An 18,232-nucleotide genomic window follows, 5' to 3' on the forward strand; every position below is an offset into this window, starting at 1 on the left:
GGACGATCGGGGTGGGGGGTGGAGACCAAGAAGCCCTGCGAGGAAAGACTGAGGGACCTGGGAATGTTCAGTCTGGAGAAGAGGAGGTTGAGAGGGGACAGGATGGCTCTCTTGAAGTATTTGAAGGGCTGTCACTTACAGGAGGGCGGGGAGCTGTTCCTGCTGGCAGCGGAGGAGAGGACTCACAAGAATGGGTTTAAATTAAGGGCAGGAAGGCACCGGCTGGAACTTAGGAAAAACTTTTTCGCAGTCAGAGTTGTGCCACAGTGGAAATGGCTGCCGATGGAGGTGGTGAGCTCCCCCTCACCGGCAGTCTTCAAGCAGCGGCCGGACAAGCCCTTGTCAGGGATGCTCTAGGGCTGATCTGGCATTGAGCAGGTGACTGGACTCGATGGCCTGTCTGGCCCCTTCCAACTCTGTGGTTCTGTGATTCCATGATTCTGTGAAATATGAGGCCCTTTGTGCTGCTAATCTTGACGACTTGAGGCCAGGGTTGCCAAAAGTGGGAATGGGGGCGGGGGGGGATTCCAGGGTCCCCGGTCACTCTGGGGCCAACGGAACTGGGCAAGTCCTGTGATTTACTTTCCTACAATGTTTGGCTGATTCACCGACCACAACCCCATCCTGAAGATGCCTGTCCTAGGGGCCACAGTGGCACAGGCCCTGGAAACTGCCACACTCTGCATGGGGCTGCCTTTGGAAATTTCTGGAAAATCCAAGTCTTTCAAACTGCGGCTGCTATCTGGGGGAAGAGTCGCCTCAGCAAGTTGCATTGTTTGTAGCTCAGGTTCACTGGCTCTTTGCCCACTTCAAGGAGCTGCTTTTGACTCTTAAATCCCTGAACGATTTGAGAGAGGGTTGCTGAGCGCCTTTGTGTGGTGGGAAGGATCACCCCCAGCCCTGCTTCCTAGACTGGTGGGAGAAAGGTCCGGGGGTCGGAATGCTACTGTGTAATGCTACATCCAGCCGAATTCCTAGATTTCAGAAGAGGAGATTGGATTTATAACCCGCCCTTCACTCGGAGTCTCAGAGCGGCTTACAAACTCCTTTCCCTTCCCCTCCCCACAACAGACACCCTGTGAGGTCGGTGGGGCTGAGAGAGCTCTGAGAGAACTGCTCTTGAGAGAACAGCTCTGACAGAACTACGGCTTACCCAAGGTCATCCAGCAGCTGCGAGTGGAGGAGTGGGGAATCAAACCCGGTTCTCCCAGATTAGAGTCTGCGCACTTAACCACTACATGAAAGAGTAGTTAACCAAAGTGAGATAAATGTGTCAGGTGACGCTCTGGCATTTTCGGGGATGGCCAGGGGATCACTTGACATGCTTACTTCACATCCAGGTTTTCAGCTGGATGTGACATCACGCATTGCAAAAAAAATCTGGACACACACGACCCAATCAGTTGAACAAGTGTAAAGCCAACAGTCGTGATAGTCTGACCCACAATCAAACAGTCATAAGACTTATAAAGAATGCTGTTTATGTATTGCAATCTAAAGCACTATAACATGATACACAACGTCGTCTCCGGATTACATAACAACGTTTCAAAAAAAATGGATCTTCTTCAGGAGATATTATAGTGGTGCCAAAACTCTCAATTTCATAAATGTTAGACAACAAGTTTTAAGAATATTAAATTCAGATAGGACGCTGATCTCAATTAACATTCAGGCTCAAAATATGCTGCTATGTTTCTACTGGATTCCGGGCTTTAGATTGCAAGACATAAACAGCATTCTTTATAAGTCTTATGACTGTTTGATTGTGGGTCAGACTATCACGACTGTTGGCTTTATACTTGTTTAACATCACGCATTGTGCCATATCATTTCCAGCCCGGGCCCTGACCCTTAAGTTCCTGGGGATGCCAGCCACCTGCCTGACATCCCACGTTTGAGATGAGGATATCTGAAGGACTGCTCCTTCCAGCACAACCCTACCTAAACCCTGGGGCCACGACCTTCAGAAGCTTAGTAAGTGTCCGCTAAGACGGGGCCTTTGTGGTGGCGGCAGCATCTAACGTATGGAAGTCCCTTTCTCATAGGCACGTTGGGCACCATCCCTTCTTTAGGAAGATAGTGAAGACCATACTTCCCCGTTGGGCTTTTTGTTCTGTTAGGGTGACGATGAGCTGGAGGTATCATGGTAGTTGAGTTGGCTCTCTTTCTGTTACTTGGGCTGATGCAAATCTCTTTGATATTTTATCTGGGAGATAAACCTGGGAGAACCGGGTTTGGATTCCCCACTCCTCCACATGCAGCTGCTGGTGTGACCTTGGGTCAGTGACACGTTCTCTCAGAGCTGTTCTCTTCAGGGCAGTCCTCAAGAGAGCTCTCTCAGCCCCACCTGCCTCACAGGCTGTCTGTTGTGGGGAGGGGAAGGGAAAGGAGATTGTGAGCCGCTCTGAGACTCCTTCGGGTAGTGAAGGGCGGGGTAGAAATCCAATCTCTTCTCTTCTTTATGTCGTAGCCCTGAGCTGGATGGCCTAGGCTAGCCCGGTCTCATCAGATCTCAAAAGCTAAGCAGGGTCACCCCTGGTTAGGATGGGAGACCACCAAGGAAGTCCAGGGTCGCAGCGCAGAGGCAGGCAATGGCAAACCACCTCTGTCCATCTCTTGCCTTGGAAACCGTACTGAGTCACCGTAAATCAGCTGTGACCAGTGTTCCCTCACAGCTGAGTGAGTGTGAGCTGGCTCACAGTTTTTTAGCCTCCGTCTCGCACATTTTTGTCTTCGCTCAGGAAGGAGGGCTCCAGAGCAAACTAATTGATGCAGCAGCCAAATCGCTGGCTCACAACTTTAATGCCGGCAGCTCACCAAGTAGGATTTCTGCTCACAAGACTCGACAGCTTAGAGGGAGCATTGGCTCTGACTAGTTCCTTCAGGATTACTAGTTTACAGCGCTGTTCCCTTTGGACCTTCCCCCTTGTAACTCTATCTTGTAACTGAAATCTTATTCTATTGCAAGTTGCTTTAAGGGGGGGAAAAGAACACAGACTATCATGACGAGCAAAGAAATTATCCTCCTATTCCAGTGAGGGGGACTGAAGGAACACTGGGATGCCAAAGGCTCTCTCTAGAATTTCTGACAGAATTTGACACTTGGGGCTAGGGAATTCCTGGATCATAGTTCACACCGGCATCTGTTCCTGTTTCCCTCTCAAGAGGGGAAAAGAAAAGGTAACAAGAAATTAACAGGGACCAGCGAACTTGAGAATCCCCCTTGGGGCTGGTGACGAATCTGCCACAGAATGGAACAGCCCCGTGACAGAGTTGGCAGATATTTGTTTACTTCACTTATATCCCACCTTCCTCCCTAGTGAGGACCCCAAAGGTATTCTCCCCTCCTCCATTTCATCCTCGCAAGAACAGGACAGGCAAAAGGAAATACCACTTTACACAGAGAGTGATTATAATGTAGAATTCACTGCCAGAGGATGTAGTGATGGCCACAGGAATATACAGCTTTAAAAGGGGATTTGATAGATTCACAGAGGACAGATCTATCAGTGGCTACTAGCCATGGTGACTGAGGGGAAACCTCCACATTCAGAGGGACTCAACCTCTGAATCCTCAAGCCAGGAGGCAACATCAGGGGAAGGCCTCGGCCTCTGTGCCCTGTTGTTAGCCCTCCAGATGAACTGGTTGGCCACTATGTGAGACAGGATGTTGGACTAGATGGACCCTCACTGGTCTGATCCAGCAGGACTCTTCTTACATTCTTATGAAGGCCTCGGCCTCTATTCCCTGTTGTCAGCCCTCCAGAGGAACTGGTTGGCCACTGTGTGAGACAGGATGTTACAGGACTACATGGACCCTCACTGGTCTGATCCAGCAGGACTCTTCTTACATTCTTATGAAGGCCTCGGCATCTATTCCCTGTTGTCAGCCCTCCAGAGGAACTGATTGGCCCCTGTGTGAGACGGGATGCTGGACTAGATGGACCCCTCACTGGTCTGATCAAGCAGGTCAGGTTATGTTCTTAACCCTGTGAGGTGGTTTAGGCTGAAAGTGTGTCACGGGCCCAAGCTTCCATGGCAGAGGGGGACGGATTTGAACCCAGGTCTGAAAAAGTGAGGAGCACCTCATGAAAGCTCATACCCCACCACATATTTTGTTAGTCTTTAAGGTGCTACTGGACTCTTGGTCTTTTCTACGACACCACACTGGCTCACTCGATTGGGGAAAACAGAACCTTTGAACCTCCTTCTTCAGAGGACGTCTGTTCCTTTAAGCCATGATGAGAGGAAAAGACGATTCTTGGCTGCCTAACATCCTACCTACTCTAGTGAGCAAGACTGCACCTCTGCCCACAGCTGAGTAGAAGACTGAGACTGTGGGCCTCTACACCAGCATGATGAAAGCATTTCCCCTCCGCTCTAATCCAGTGGATTACAATACGTACTGTATCTCTGAACACTTTACAGGCCTCCTTTACAACGCCCTTCCCACCTTATGACTGGGATATAAAGACTCAATATCGCCATTCCTATTCATATCTGATGAAGGGAGCTTTGACTCTCAAAAGCTCATATTCTGTCAATCTTGTTGGTCTCCAAGCAGGCCCGTAGCCAGGATTTTGAGGCTTGTGGGGCAAATTTTTAGCTGTCAGCCATTTCAAATGACAGTTCTCAGCAGCTGCAAGTTAATCACTTCTGCCAGGCTAAACAGCAATCCTGATAAAAAGATGGGGGGGGGGGGCTGATGACTTCTATAGTAAAGAAAGCTAACAGTTAGGCAGAAGAACTCTCTTAAAGGAGACCAGTTTCTTGACACAGAGTTAGAAGGGATCCTAGAGGTCCCCTACGCCAACCCCCTTGGCTCAGTGCGTGAATTAGTCAGCTACAGCACCCCACTCTGCTTAAAGGAGTGCACGCCTTTTAAAAAAATGTTTAAAAATGATTGGGGGAAAAACATTTACAGGAGAAATTTTTGTGGGGTCGTGCCTTCAAAAAGGGGGCGGAGCCCCCCCAAACCCCACCGTAGCAACAGGCCTGTCTCTAAGGTGCTACTGGAACACACCAACCTCTGAATCTGTGCCACCTCTAAACCCAGTCTAATTTCTTGTCCCTAAACCAGCCCTGCTAGCTATTCTAGATACACGGGCACTAGTTTCCTTCAGAGAGGAGGACAAGACTCTTTGCACACGTTCAGGGACACCGTACTTTATTACACAACCAACAACAGAACTTTTGCACGAGAACAAGCTCCGAGGCGAAGCTCTGGGTACCCACCTTGTAGTATTTTCCATAAAGATCAGACATGAGCATGACGATAGGGAAGCCCATGAAGGTCACCAGGGAGAGCTGCCAGGACAGGCTGAACATGAAGACAATGACCCCCGTGGCCTTCACCATGTTCCGCAGGAAGATGTTGATGTTCTGCGAGACCAGGTCGCTCACGATGGTGGTGTCCGAGGTGAGTCGTGAAATAATGTCGCCTGCAAGAGACTCAGTCTGTTTAGAAAACTTGCTCGGGGCAGATCGCAAAGTAAAACATGATGAATCACCTAGCCGTGGGAAAGGAGAAATCTATTGTCCTGGTGACTAAAAGTAAAGCAGGTCCCGGGCAAGTCTCAAGGGGAAGAGCATGCTAAAGGCAAGGTGCCACCACTGAAAAGGCCCCGTTGTCACCTGCCTTGCCTCTGCAGGTGAGGGACAGAGAGGGAACAAGTGGCAAGGAGGATCTTAACTGACAGGCTGGACGAGTGCAGGAACAGGTGGTCACTCAAGGATCCTGGCCCCAAGCCACCCAGGGCCTTAAAGGCATGAGCCAGGATCAGTGTTCCCTCTAAGCTGAGTTAGTGTGAGCTAGCTCACAGTTTTTTAGCCTCCAGCTCACACATTTTTGTCTCAGCTCAGGAAGGACGTCTCCAGAGCAAGCTCATTGATGCAGCCAAATCGCTTGCTCACCACTTTAATGCCAGTAGCTCACAAAGTAGAGCTTTTGCTCACAAGACTCCACAGCTTAGAGGGAACATTGGATTATGAATTGTGCTCAGAAACAGACAGGGACAGCAGAATGGGAACCAGGCCCGTAACTACAGTGGGGCATTTCAGGGCCCTGCCCCCTCAACAAAAAGCCCCGCCCCACCATAGCCATGCCAGAAACTTTATTTTGGACCATGACCTAGGTGATACTGGGCTAACAGAAAGGGGGATTTTGTTGGAGATGTATTGAAGGTGCCCTTCTAAGCTTCCTTGCCCTGTGGAAGGGGACTTCTGAAGGCATTTAAATGCCTGAAAGCAAATAAAGGCCCTCTGAGCTGTTTTTTCCCCTAGGAACTGACGTGCTCGCTGCCCTGTCCCTGGAAAGGAAGGGCTAGAAATAAGCTCGGAGCCTCCCCCTTTAAAGACAGGCCTTCAGATTAATCTAATTAACTGTAACCTGCGGGTGCCGCAAGACGGAGTGAGCTCCCGTCTCTAGTTCCAGCTCCTGCCAACCTAGCAGTTCGAAAGCAAGAAATTGCAAGGAGATAAATAGGGACCACTTCAGTGGGAAGGTAACAGCGTTCCGTGCGCCTCGGTGTTTAGTCATGCCGGCCACATGACCACGGAAACGTCTTCGGACAGCGCTGGCTCTTCGGCTTGGAAACGGAGATGAGCACCGCAACCCTAGAGTCGGATTCGACTGGCTTTCGAGCGAGGGAACCTTTACCTTTAACTGCCCCCTTATAAATTTAAACGCCCCCCGAACAAAAAAAATCCTGGCTACGGGCCAATCAGCCCTTCATCTTAGGGGTGGGGCTGCTCTAAATTCCCACTCCACCCTTGAAGCGATGTGCGCTGGACTGACATCGGCAGTTTTTAAGATCACCCGCTCATGCCTTCCTCTGGATGTCCCCAACAAAACAGAGCTGTTCCGCCAGGCTTACGGCTGAGGTAGGGGTGGCCTCCATCTTAGACTGGCTGCTCCTCCATCCCCCCCTTTTTGTCTGTTATTTCTCCAGGTGATCAGTAATGAGATTTTACTCTCCCCCCCTAGATAGGGGATGCCAGGTGGCACCCTATCTTTTTAGGCACCACCTCTTCGTGTCAATATTATGGTAAAAACTGTTATAATTACTTAACGTTTGTATTTATTGTGTTATGGATTCTGTTGTTACCCACCCTGAGCCCTGTTGGACAGGGGAGGGGGGGCTATAAATCCAATAAATAAATAAGTAAAATTTCAGAAGCAAGGGAACAAAGCCTTCTCTATTGCCCCGACAGAAATGAAGCTGCCTGATACTGAATTGGACTACCAGTAATGTTTGCTGGAAGCAGTGCGGTCAGATAGGGACATACTATCATTGCTGGTGGGGCTGTCTAGGAATACAATCCTTTTGGAGAAGTGTGATATCTCAGATAAATGAGATAACCAGGCAGACATTACCATGCAATCCGGAAGTGGTGCTGTTAAATCTCTGGAAAGATTCGAGTACAGGGGGCAGTAAGGAACTTATTTCAACGTTATTAGCTGCAGCCAGGTTAACAATAGCAGCGGCTTGGAAATCTCCTTATCTCCCTACAATTTCAAAATGGCAACATGGCAAGAGAAAATTTGGGATCAGTTTATAATGGCAAAAATTACAGACTCCCTGATGAGAGCGAATAACAGTAACGCCCCAAATTTGTTAGGACTTGGGCCCCTGTGCTAGACTACATGGTAACGAAGGATATTCTTCCTGCTAAGCAGATCTATCATAAATGGTTATATCAGGGGTCATTTCGTAGAAAAAGAGCTAGGGGAACTCATTAGCATAACTCATTAGCATATGCCACACCCCCTGACATCAGGGGCCCGGCGGTGGACCTGCAAGGCCAGTGGGAGTGCAAGGAAGCCCCGCCAAGGCCCTCCCTGGCCCCAGGCAGGCAGGAGTGGGGAGAGGTGGGGAGGAAGCAACTTACCCTCCCTCTTCTCCTGCCTCCTCCTGGCTGAATGAGGGCTGGAAGCGGGGCAGCCGGAAGCAGGGGGCGGGGCTTCGTCATGTGCATTATCCTTATTAATTTAGAATCATAAAGTATTTGATGTATGTAATGTTAATGTTATTAATAAAAACAATAAAAACTTATTTATTTATTTTTTAAAAAGACAGTGCTGTTTACTCAGACTGGCAGTGGCTCTCCAGGGTCTCAGGCAGAGGTCTTTCCCATCACCTACCACCTGGTACTTTTAACTGGAGATGCCGGGGATCAAACATGGGACCTTCTGCATGCCAAGCAGAAGCTCTACCACTGGGCCATGGCCCCTCTCTTTAACAAGAACACAAACAGTTGCACCAGTCCATTGGTCAGTCTTGTCTACTCAGACTGGCAGCGGCTCTCCAGGGTCTCAAGCGGAGCTCTTTCACGTCACCTACAACCTGGTCCTTTCAACTGGAGATGCCAGGGTTGAACCTGAGATCTTCTCTTCCACTGAGCCACAGACCACAGTGGAATGTCCACTGTAGGGATATTTGTCAGGCGCTTACTTTACTAGCCAAGACTTTCCCCCCTCATTTACCGAGGTCTTTGGTAGGTGATGACTCTGCAGTGAGTGGACTTCTGTTGCCAAGATCTGGACCGATGAACTGATTTTGTTGCCGAGAGGGAGGCTTTCCTGCTCTGATTTCAACAGACTGTTTTCAATTTGACCCTAAGCCAGAGTAGGAGCGCCAATGGCTTTTGTGGGGCCTTCTGGTCAGATGGGAGCTCGCTGCCAGAAACCTCAGGAGAGGAGCCAGACCACAGAGCAGATGAAATGCTCCTTCTGAGTAAACGCCCAGGCCAGGAGCCGAAGGCCCGTGTGGCCAGTTCCATGTACCCAAGGGCGATGTGGAATGGTGTTTCTGGTGCAGGAGCCTCCCACGAGGCCACATAACAAATCCCTTTTAAACCAAAGGGACTTTAAAAGAAGCTGACAACGCAGCAGGGGAGCCTGATGGGCCAAGTCGAACTTTCCCACAAGGCCGGGCCACACCCCTTGGCGAACCTCGAGCGTTTTACCAGGTCTTCCATTTTGACCACTGGAGCTGCTACATACCGTTATGGGGCAAGTACATCCACAGCCACCCACAAAAGCCTCCTGCTCCACTCACTCTGCCTTGCTGCCCCTCGCGCCTGGAATTTCCTCCTATACTGTGCCATCTCTCTCTCTCACAAACCACCTTTTGTGCAAAGCTCGCGATCCTCAGGTGGAAAGCAGGCCAAGGTAAGCAGAGATGCCTTTGCGTATAACACTAGCAACAAAGATTTGCACTTTGAGGGTTGTCGAAGTGCTTCATGTGCCTCATCTTGCAGTAATCAGAACCACCCTAGAAGGTGTGCGTGTATTATAATTTCTAATTGCAGATGAAAGTCTTGCGGCTGAGCGGATGACCTGCCAAAGAATCACAGAATCACAGAGTTGGAAGGGACCTCCAGGGTCATCTAGTCCAACCCCCCGCACAATGCAGGAAATTCACAAATACCTCCCCGAGACCAGCCAGAGAGTTCCCGGAAGAGGCAAAATTCGAACTGGGGACTTCATGATTCATACCTCAGTCTCAGTCATTACACTACACCTGCTCTCATAGCCACCCCTTTATCATGTTTCATATCATAGCCACCCCCTTATCAGCACTTTATCATGTTATTATATTTATGGTTTTAAGAACGCTGTGTATTAATGGATATTATATTTTTTATTATATTGTCATAGTAAAAATAAAGGTTCCCTTGCTCGAAAGCCAGTCGAATCCGACTCTAGGGTTGCGGTGCTCATCTCCGTTTCAAAGCCAAAGAGCCAGCGCTGTCCGAAGATGTTTCCGTGGTCATGTGGCCACCATGACTAAACACTAAGGTGCACGGAACGCTGTTACCTTCCCACCAAAGTGGTACCTATTTATCTCCTTGCAATTTCTTGCTTTCGAACTGCTAGGTTGGCAGGAGCTGGAACTAGAGATGGGAGCTCACTCAGTCTTGCGGCACCCGGGTCTCGAACTGCTGAACTACTGACCTTCCACAGCCTGCAGTTCAGCATCTTAACCACTTGAGTCACCGCAGCTCCATATTGTCATATTATACTGTTTTATATTGTTTTATGTAAGCTGCCCTGAGCCAGCCTTGGCCGGGAGGGCGGGGTAAAAATCTGATAAATAAATAAATTCTCTCTTTCTCTTGTCTTCAGACTATCAACATTAAGACTGTAAGCTCCTTGGGGCAGGGAGGTTGTCTTTCTTTTCTTTTTTTGCTCCTGTTGCTCTCCAGAGAGCTAAAATGGCACATTATCTTCATCATAATCTATTTTCAGTGTTTCTTTTTTTTAGGGGGGGGGAAGTATGCATGTAAAGAGTATTTTTCCAACCCTCCCTGAGAAACCTGTGACTTCTAGTTCGGTTTTAGCCACAAACCTTCCAGGCAGGGCTGGGGGGGGGGAAATATTCCAAATGCTAGGAGGAAAACAACATTCCCTGAAATGAAGGATAAATTCACAGAGTCAAGATGCTGCAAGCTTTGTACGTGGCTGAAAAAAAAATGCTTTTATATAGATCTCAAACGTCATAAATTATATTCATTTCACTTTTTTTTTTAGGGGCCACTGACATCCTGGAAACCGAGGAGATCAGGCGGCAGGGTTTTAAGAACTTTAGCCCTGGGTACCTTTGAGCCTAAGGTGGCCTCTGTTTTCCATCTGTAAAATGGGAATAATGACCTAGCTCACAAGGTTGCAGAAGTACTGAAACCTGTTCTAAATGCAGGAGATATTGATAAACGGTCTGAAAAAGGCCTGGAGCCCTCCATGTTCGGTGGAGAAGAAGGAGAAGAAGAAGAGGAAGAGATTGGATTTATACCCCGCCCTTCACTACCCAAAGGAGTCTCAGAGCGGCTTACAGTCTCCTTTCCCTTCCCCTCCCCACAACAGACGCCCTGTGAGGTAGGTGGGGCTGAGAGAGCTCTTGACAGAAACTGCTCTTTTTCAAGAACAGCTCTTATCAGAACTACGGCTTGCCCAAGGTCATCCAGCCAGGTTCAAGTGGAGGAGTGGGGAATCAAACCCGGCTCTCCCAGATTAGAGTCCGTGCACTTAACCACTTCACCAAACTGGCTCTCCATGTGCGGTGGAGACAGAAGCCCACCTGTGAGGTTCTCGTCGAAGAAACTCATCTCCTGCGACACCAGCGAGCGGAAGAGGCTGTTGCGCAGCCGGATGTTCAGCCTAGCGAAGACAAGCGTAAAAACGCCACCTCGGATACCTGCGGCAAATGAACTGATTGCAGATAAGAAACGTTATAGGATAGACAGACATCGACACACAATCCCTCAGTCCCGCCTGACCACACAAAAGGAAGCCTAGAGAGAAACCAAGACAGGGATTGTTAAACCGCCCATTCCCAGTGCTCGAACAGCTGGAACCTGCCAGCCCGAGAGATGCAGATTGCCTTGTCATTCCTGGAAAGCTCTGATGGCCAACAGGTAGCCCATGATCTAGATTTAGACCGTGAAGTTTTACCAGGCCTCAGCTTGTCCCTTTCAAGTTTTAAGATACACAAACAATTTGAATATAAGGTGCACACTTGAGGAAAAAAAGAATGCTATGAAGTTGTAAAGAGGAAAAGATTCCCACTCTTGAAAGTTACCTTCCTGTCTTTGTACGCAATATATGCGTTTGTGTCACATCATGCCAGAAGAAGAAGAAGAGGAGGAGGAGGAGGAGGAGGAAGAGATTGGATTTCTACCCTGTCCTTCACTACTCAAAGGAGTCTCAGAGAGGCTTACAAATTCCTTTACCTCCCCCTCCCCACAACAGACACCCTGTGAGGTAGGCGGGGCTGAGAGAGCTCTGACAAAAACTGCTCCTGAAAGAACAGCTCTGAGAGAACTTATGACTGACCCAAGGTCACACCAGCAGCTACATGTGGAGGAGTGGGGAATCAAACCCAGTTCTCCCAGATTGGAGTCCGTGCTCCTAACCACTACACCAAATAACAGACATATTCTATAGCAGGTGTCCCCAACACGGTTCCCTTCCTGCCGACACTGTTCCTGGCACCTGCCAAGTGTTGTGTGGGGACTGGTGTGGCTTTTGCCTAGAAAAGCTTCTTAACAAGCCCCCAATCCCTCCTCCCTTTAAAAGACGCCTGCCGCCAGTGGGATATGGGGGGGTAGGAGTCTCAGAGAGCAGCTTTCCCCTCCCTACAACAGGCACCCTGTGAGGTAGGCGGGGCTGAGAGAGCTCTGAGAGAAACTGCTTTTTTTTCAAGAACAGCTGTGACAGAACTATGGCTTGCCCAAGGTCATCCAGCCAGGTGCATGTGGAGGAGTGGGGAATCAAACCCGGTTCTCCCAGATTAGAGTCCACGCACTTAACCACTACACCAAACTGGCTCTCCAAAGACTTTTCTCCAAAGTGTGACACCCTGGGCTAGATTCCTCTCCTCGTGGGTGCTGAGCAGCTGTTTCCAGATCATAGTTGTATATATAGAGGGTGTTAAATTGTTAAATCAGAATGCAAAATAGTGTACATGTTTTTCAACAGATAAAAAGAATGACAAGCTTGATTTCTGGTTATCATCTGTTTGGGTTCAACTGGGGGGTGATAAATAGAACTGGAGACTGATGTACCCTAAACTGTCAGAATTCAGTCATTAGATCCCATCCAGCATGGCTGCCCACCTTGATCTATCTTCATAGACCAAATATTCACAGCAGCAATATCAGTTCTACCCCGATATTTCATACATTCTGCTGAGAGTCTATAAGGGATATATAGAGGCAGGGCTATTTTTGGGCAGGAACGCACAGGAACGGAGTTCCGGCTGGCTCCCGAGTTGGCCATGCCCAGCAGGAACTCATTAGCATAACAGGCCACACCCAACAGCAGAAACTCATTAGGATTGGCTACTTTAGGGGTGTGTGGCCTAACATGCAAAGGAGTTCCTGCTACAAAAAAGCCCTGGGTCTTGACAACAAACAAGGTAAACAGAATAAGAAGCAAAAGGTGGGTGCGGCTGGATGAGCACACTCCTGGTAACATGGGGGTGTGGCCTAATGTGCTAATGTGCTGTGCTGTCAGGGGTGTGGCCTAATATGCTAATGAGTTTCTGCTGTTGGGTGTGGCCTATTATGCTAATGAGTTCCTGCTGGGCTTTTTCTACAAAAAGAGCCCTGTATAGAGGCACACATGAATCACCCCTGGGAAAGTATGCAGGGGGATTCCAAAGAACCACATAACCTTCGCTCCAGAACTGTGTGTGGAATTATGGTTATCAAAAAAGGGCTTCTGTAAAAGCTTCCCAGGAGGCCTCTGTGCACCAGAGGGAGGAAGCCCTGTTGCTCTCTAGAAAGCACAGAGCCCCGGAAGAGTCTCATGTACCTTCAGTGTACATGATAACTCTCTGAAAGGTAAAAGTGGGGCGCAGGTACCCCAGCCTGGCGACGTTCCACAAAGGTGCGCATCCTCCAGAGTAGTCCCATACAGGACCTTTTAAAAACGTATAGACCAGGGGTGTCGAACTCATTTATTATGAGGGCCAGATCTGACATAAATGAGGCCTTGTTGGGCCGGGCCATGTATGTCATAAAATGTAATGCCAGGCAGTGGAGATATAAACTTTATAAAGGACCCAAACACAAAGGTGTTTTTTTTTGTACTTAAAATAAAAACACGCTTAAAACATTAGCTCTGTAAGCTGCAAACCTACTTTTGATTTACTGACATTCACCACAGAAATCTCATGCTCAGAGTTCTGAGTCTAGGACCCAAGTTAGAACATGAAATGACCGAGCCATTAAGAGAGCCTGGTGAAGCAAGCCATGATGCAGCAGCAGCAGCAGAACTGGAAGCAAGAGATGGCCAGTTCCACTGCAGGCCGGATGGAAGCCCTCCGGGGGCCTGATCCGGCCTCTGGGCCGCATGTTTGACACCCCTGGTTTAGACTAAACATGGAGGCCAGCGGGCCCAGCTTTGTTCCCAGGAGAAGCACAAATATGTCAGTTATTCTCACAAGGTTACCTTCCTACAGCTAGAATGGCCATGATTACCACTGCGCTGGAAAACTTGTCCATGCTCTTCTGGATGACGATTCCGTCGATGGCCCGGCCTGTGTAGAATGGCAGGAATGTTTCTCCTGTTGGTGGCAAAAAAGGCAAATTTAAGACAGAAAAGCAATAATGTTTGAAGCTAGAGACTCCCTGCTATGCTCCCAAGCTCATGTGGTTCTTCGTGGGCCACCCAATTCCTGGCCATCCCCCCCCCCATCAGTGTTCCCTCTAAGCTGAGTCAGCGCGAGCTAGCTCACAGTTTTTTAGCTTCCAGCTCACAGATTTTCGTCTTAGCTCAGGAAGGATGGCTCCAGAGCAAACTAATCCGTGCAGTAGCCAAATCACTGGCTCACAATTTCAATGCCGGTAGCTCACGAAGTAGAATTTTTGCTCACAAGACTCCACCGCTTAGAGCAGAGGTGTCGAATGCATTTGTCACGAGGGCCGGATCTGACATTAATGACACTTTGTCGGGCCGGGCCACGTGTGTCATAAAGTGTAACGCCGGGTACTGGAGACATAAACGGTATAAAGGACAGCAGCTGCTAAGCTCTGAGTAGGTGTGTCCTCACTGCAAGGCCTCATGGGCTGGTAGGGGGGTACAAAGGAAAACCCACATGGGCGGACTGGGGAGCCAGAGGTGCAGCATTGGGCAGACACTCCCATGCTATTTGACTGATGCAGACAAGGTTGTTCCACCATAGGGTTGCCAAGTCTAAAAATGTACTTACCGGGGGACTCCCGGTCCGCGGCTGGAGCACGGCGCCGCACGCACGTCACCAGGAAGTGACGTTATGACGCCGGGGGCGGGGCCACGACCATCCGAGGGAAAACCATAGAGTTTTCCCCTCGGATGACCGTGGCCCCGCCCCCAGCGTGCCTGGCGTGGTCGCATCACTTCCGGGTGATGTGCACGTCAGGGTGGGGTTTCCCGATCTGCCGGCGGCGGGGAACGGGCCTCTGGGGCGGGGGTTTCCCCACCCCCCGGGGGGACTTGGGAAGCCTATTCTGCCATGCTGAAGCCACTACCTGAGTGTCTCCGCCCACTCCCCCCAAGCAGTCTCCTGTTCCCTCCCTTGCAGTAGTTTCTCGCGGGCTTCATAAGAGCCCAGATGGGCCAGTTCTGGCCCCTGGGCCTTATGTTTGACACCGCTGGCTTAGAGGGAGCATTGCCCCCCTTCCAAATGGGAGAATCTGGGGGGACAAGAAATGTTGACTGTGTAAACCTCTCTCATTTTGTCGAACAGCCGGCACAGGAGAGCCATAGAAAAATGATCCTTCCAATTCAATTAATTAAAACAAAGTCAGAATGTGGAACCAAGCTGAAAGAAAGCGTAACATGGCATATTCAAGATCCAGGTGGGGTCGCCGCGCTGGTCTGAAGCAACAGAACAAAGTTGGAGTCCAGTGGCACCTTTAAGCCCAGCAAAGTTGAATTCTGGGTATGAGCTTTTGCGTGCATGCTTATACCCAGAATTGAACTTTGCTGGTCTTAAAGGTGCCACTGGACTCCAACTTTGTTCTGTTGCTTCAGGCCAACGCGGCTCTCCCCCTGAAACAAGGTTGAACCATGGGTAAGGATTATGTTGGAACTAATGTAGCACTGGCTAGTGTTAACCATGGTTAAGTCTAATTCTAACTTGTGGTGAACCAAGATCTGTAGACTCACGAAAGCTCATAAGGTAAAGGTAAAGGTTCCCTTACTCGAAAGCCAGTCGAATCCGACTCTAGGGTTGCGGTGCTCATCTCCGTTTCCAAGCCGAAGAGCCAGCGCTGTCCGAAGACGTTTCTGTGGTCATGTGGCCGGCATGACTAAACACCAAGGCACACGGAACGCTGTTACCTTCCCACTGAAGTGGTCCCTATTTATCGACTTGCAATTTCTTGTGGCAGGAGCTGGAACTAGAGATGGCAGCTCACTCCGTCATGCGGCACCCGGGTCTCGAAGTGCTGAACTACTGACCTTCCACAGCCTGTAGTTCAGTGTCTTAACCATTTGAGCCACCGCAGCTCCTTCACGAAAGCTCATACCCTGCCACAAATTAGTCTTAGGGAAGGAGACGATAGAATGTACTAGACACAGTAGTCTTTAAAATTAGTTTGCTCTGGAGCCATCCTGAAGCTAAGACAATAATGTGTGAGCTGGAGGCTAAAAAACTGTGAGCCAGTTCACACTAACTCAGCTTAGAGGGAACACTGGTCCTAAGGACATTTCATAGAGAATCCGAGTCCAAAGGGGTCTTACAGGTCATCTTGTCCAGCCCCCATCTCGATCCCTGACGGAGGGCTGCTCAGCCTCTGCATAGGAAGGAGAAGAGGAGATTGGATTTATATCCCCACCCTTCACTACCCGAAGGAGTCTCAGAGCGGCTTACAATCTCCTTTCCCTTCCCCTCCCCACAACAGACACCCTGATGTGAGGTAGGTGGGGCTGAGAGAGCTCTGACAGAAACTGCCCTTGAGAGAACAGTTCTGAAAGAACTTAACGACTGACCCAAGGTCACACCAGCAGCTGCATGTGGAGGAGTGGGGAATCAAACCCGGTTCTCCCAGATTAGAGTCCGCGCTCCTAACCACTACACCAAACTGACTCTGCAGCAAGAGGTATCTCCCCGATTCTTCTCTTCCCCAGCCTAAACATACCCCCGTTCTTCCACCTTCTTTGTAGGACTTGTTTTCTAGACCCCCCCCCCCCCCCCCCCCTCTGAACCTATTCTGGCCCGTCTACCACATGGGTCTACCACAGCGCCTGCCAGTACATTTTATGGCCCCTGCCGAGTGTTTTTAGGAAGTGGGTGGCTCTGTAGAGGAAGGCCATGGCAAACCGCCTCTGAGCAGGTGGGGCTTTTGCCCAGCAAGGCTTCTGATTGGCCACTGGAGATTTGATTGGCTCTGCGGACTTTTAAATATGCTGCTTTGGCAGAAGCTGCCTCCACAGTACAAGGACCTTCACTGTGAGGAGTATGAGGAGGAGAAATTTGATTTATACCCCTCCCTTCACTACCCAAAGGAGTCTCAGAGCGGCTTGCAATCTCCTTTCTCTTCCCCTCCCCACAACAGACACTCTGTGAGGCAGGGGGGGCTGAAAGAGCCCTTTTGAGGACTGCTCTTGAGAGAACAGCTCCGAGAGAACTTGTGACTGACCCAAGGTCACACCAGCAGCTGCACGTGGAGGAGTGGGGAATCAAACCCGGTCCTCCCGGATTAGAGTCTGCGCTCCTAACCACTACACCAAACTGGCTGAAGGTAAGCTGTGGCAGCCATTTTGGGGCAGGCTCCGCCTCCGGCTGCAGCCATCTTGTGGCTGCGCCCACCATGAACGTCCGAATCCCAAAGGCGTCTGCAGGCTCAAAAGGGTTGGGGACCCCTGTTCTGACTTGTTCTTAAAGCGCCGCTCCCAGAACTGGCCACAGCGGCATTCGGTGGCCTTAAATGGTCAGATCTGAGTAACTCACCTAAAGCAGCGACCACCAGGAAGAAGAAGGCCACCACAAGGAAGTGAACGTCAGGCTTGGTATACGATAAAAGTTTACAAATCGTGGCTGCCGAAGCCTCCTCTTTCTTTGGCTGGGCGCCGAGAGACGCGGGCTCCCCCGCGTCCTCTGCCTCAGTTCGAGACTCTGAATTTACTCCCAAAGTCTCCCTGAAAGGTTTCACGGAAGAGAGGAGCTTCCAAAGGAAGAACGTGGCGGCCAGCGACAGGTACGTCCAAGCGAACAGACTCCAGAACCACGGGTTCTTGATGGTCTTCCTCACCTCCGCGTAGAGCAGCAGCTTGGCCAGAGCGTAGATCCCCACCACGAGGCAGACCACCGTGATGAAAGTCCGGGACACTCTCAGTCGCCTGGGGCCGTAGTTGGTGTTTCTGGCCACGCCGATGGCGGCGCCCAAGAGCAGGCAGCTCCGGTACAGGCAGGCTCCCCAGATGTCCAGCATGGAGTCAAAGATGTTGAAGTGCTTCAGGTCCTGGAGGATGCTGCCGACGCTGCGGCTGTGCTCGTACAGCAACGTGGTCACCGTCACGTCCACGCCGATGAAGGCCAGTGTGCCGGCCACCGCTTTCCAGGCGCGCATTTTCAACTTCTTGTTTGGAGGTGAGGTAGAGTAGAAGAAACGGGGGAAAGATGGTGCCGGGGAGGGAAGGGAGGAAGTCCTCTCAGCCAAGGACTGAAGCCAGCATGTCAGTCCAGTCTTTCCTGAAAGGGAGAAGAATATGTGAAAAGGACGGTGGGACTCCTTCCCCCTT

General features: G+C 50.1%; 1 protein-coding gene across 1 annotated transcript in view; it reads right to left on the bottom strand.

Annotated features, from left to right (window-relative positions):
- The window catches only part of ABCB9 (ATP binding cassette subfamily B member 9), a 35,009-nt gene extending 16,847 nt beyond the window's left edge, over positions 1 to 18,162 (bottom strand). The window contains exons 1-4 of the mRNA XM_015417681.1: positions 17,442 to 18,162; positions 13,958 to 14,072; positions 11,082 to 11,212; positions 5,239 to 5,444 (exon numbers count right to left, since the gene is read on the bottom strand). Coding sequence (XP_015273167.1) covers positions 5,239 to 5,444; positions 11,082 to 11,212; positions 13,958 to 14,072; positions 17,442 to 18,060 — 1,071 coding nt within the window. The 5' untranslated portion in view covers positions 18,061 to 18,162. The remainder of the gene's footprint in view (positions 1 to 5,238; positions 5,445 to 11,081; positions 11,213 to 13,957; positions 14,073 to 17,441) is intronic.
- Between the last annotated feature and the right edge of the window lie 70 nt (positions 18,163 to 18,232).

The sequence above is a fragment of the Gekko japonicus genome, unplaced genomic scaffold (assembly GCF_001447785.1).
Source record: "Gekko japonicus isolate JY-2015 unplaced genomic scaffold, Gekko_japonicus_V1.1 scaffold64, whole genome shotgun sequence".
In the NCBI taxonomy this organism is placed as follows: domain Eukaryota; kingdom Metazoa; phylum Chordata; class Lepidosauria; order Squamata; family Gekkonidae; genus Gekko; species Gekko japonicus.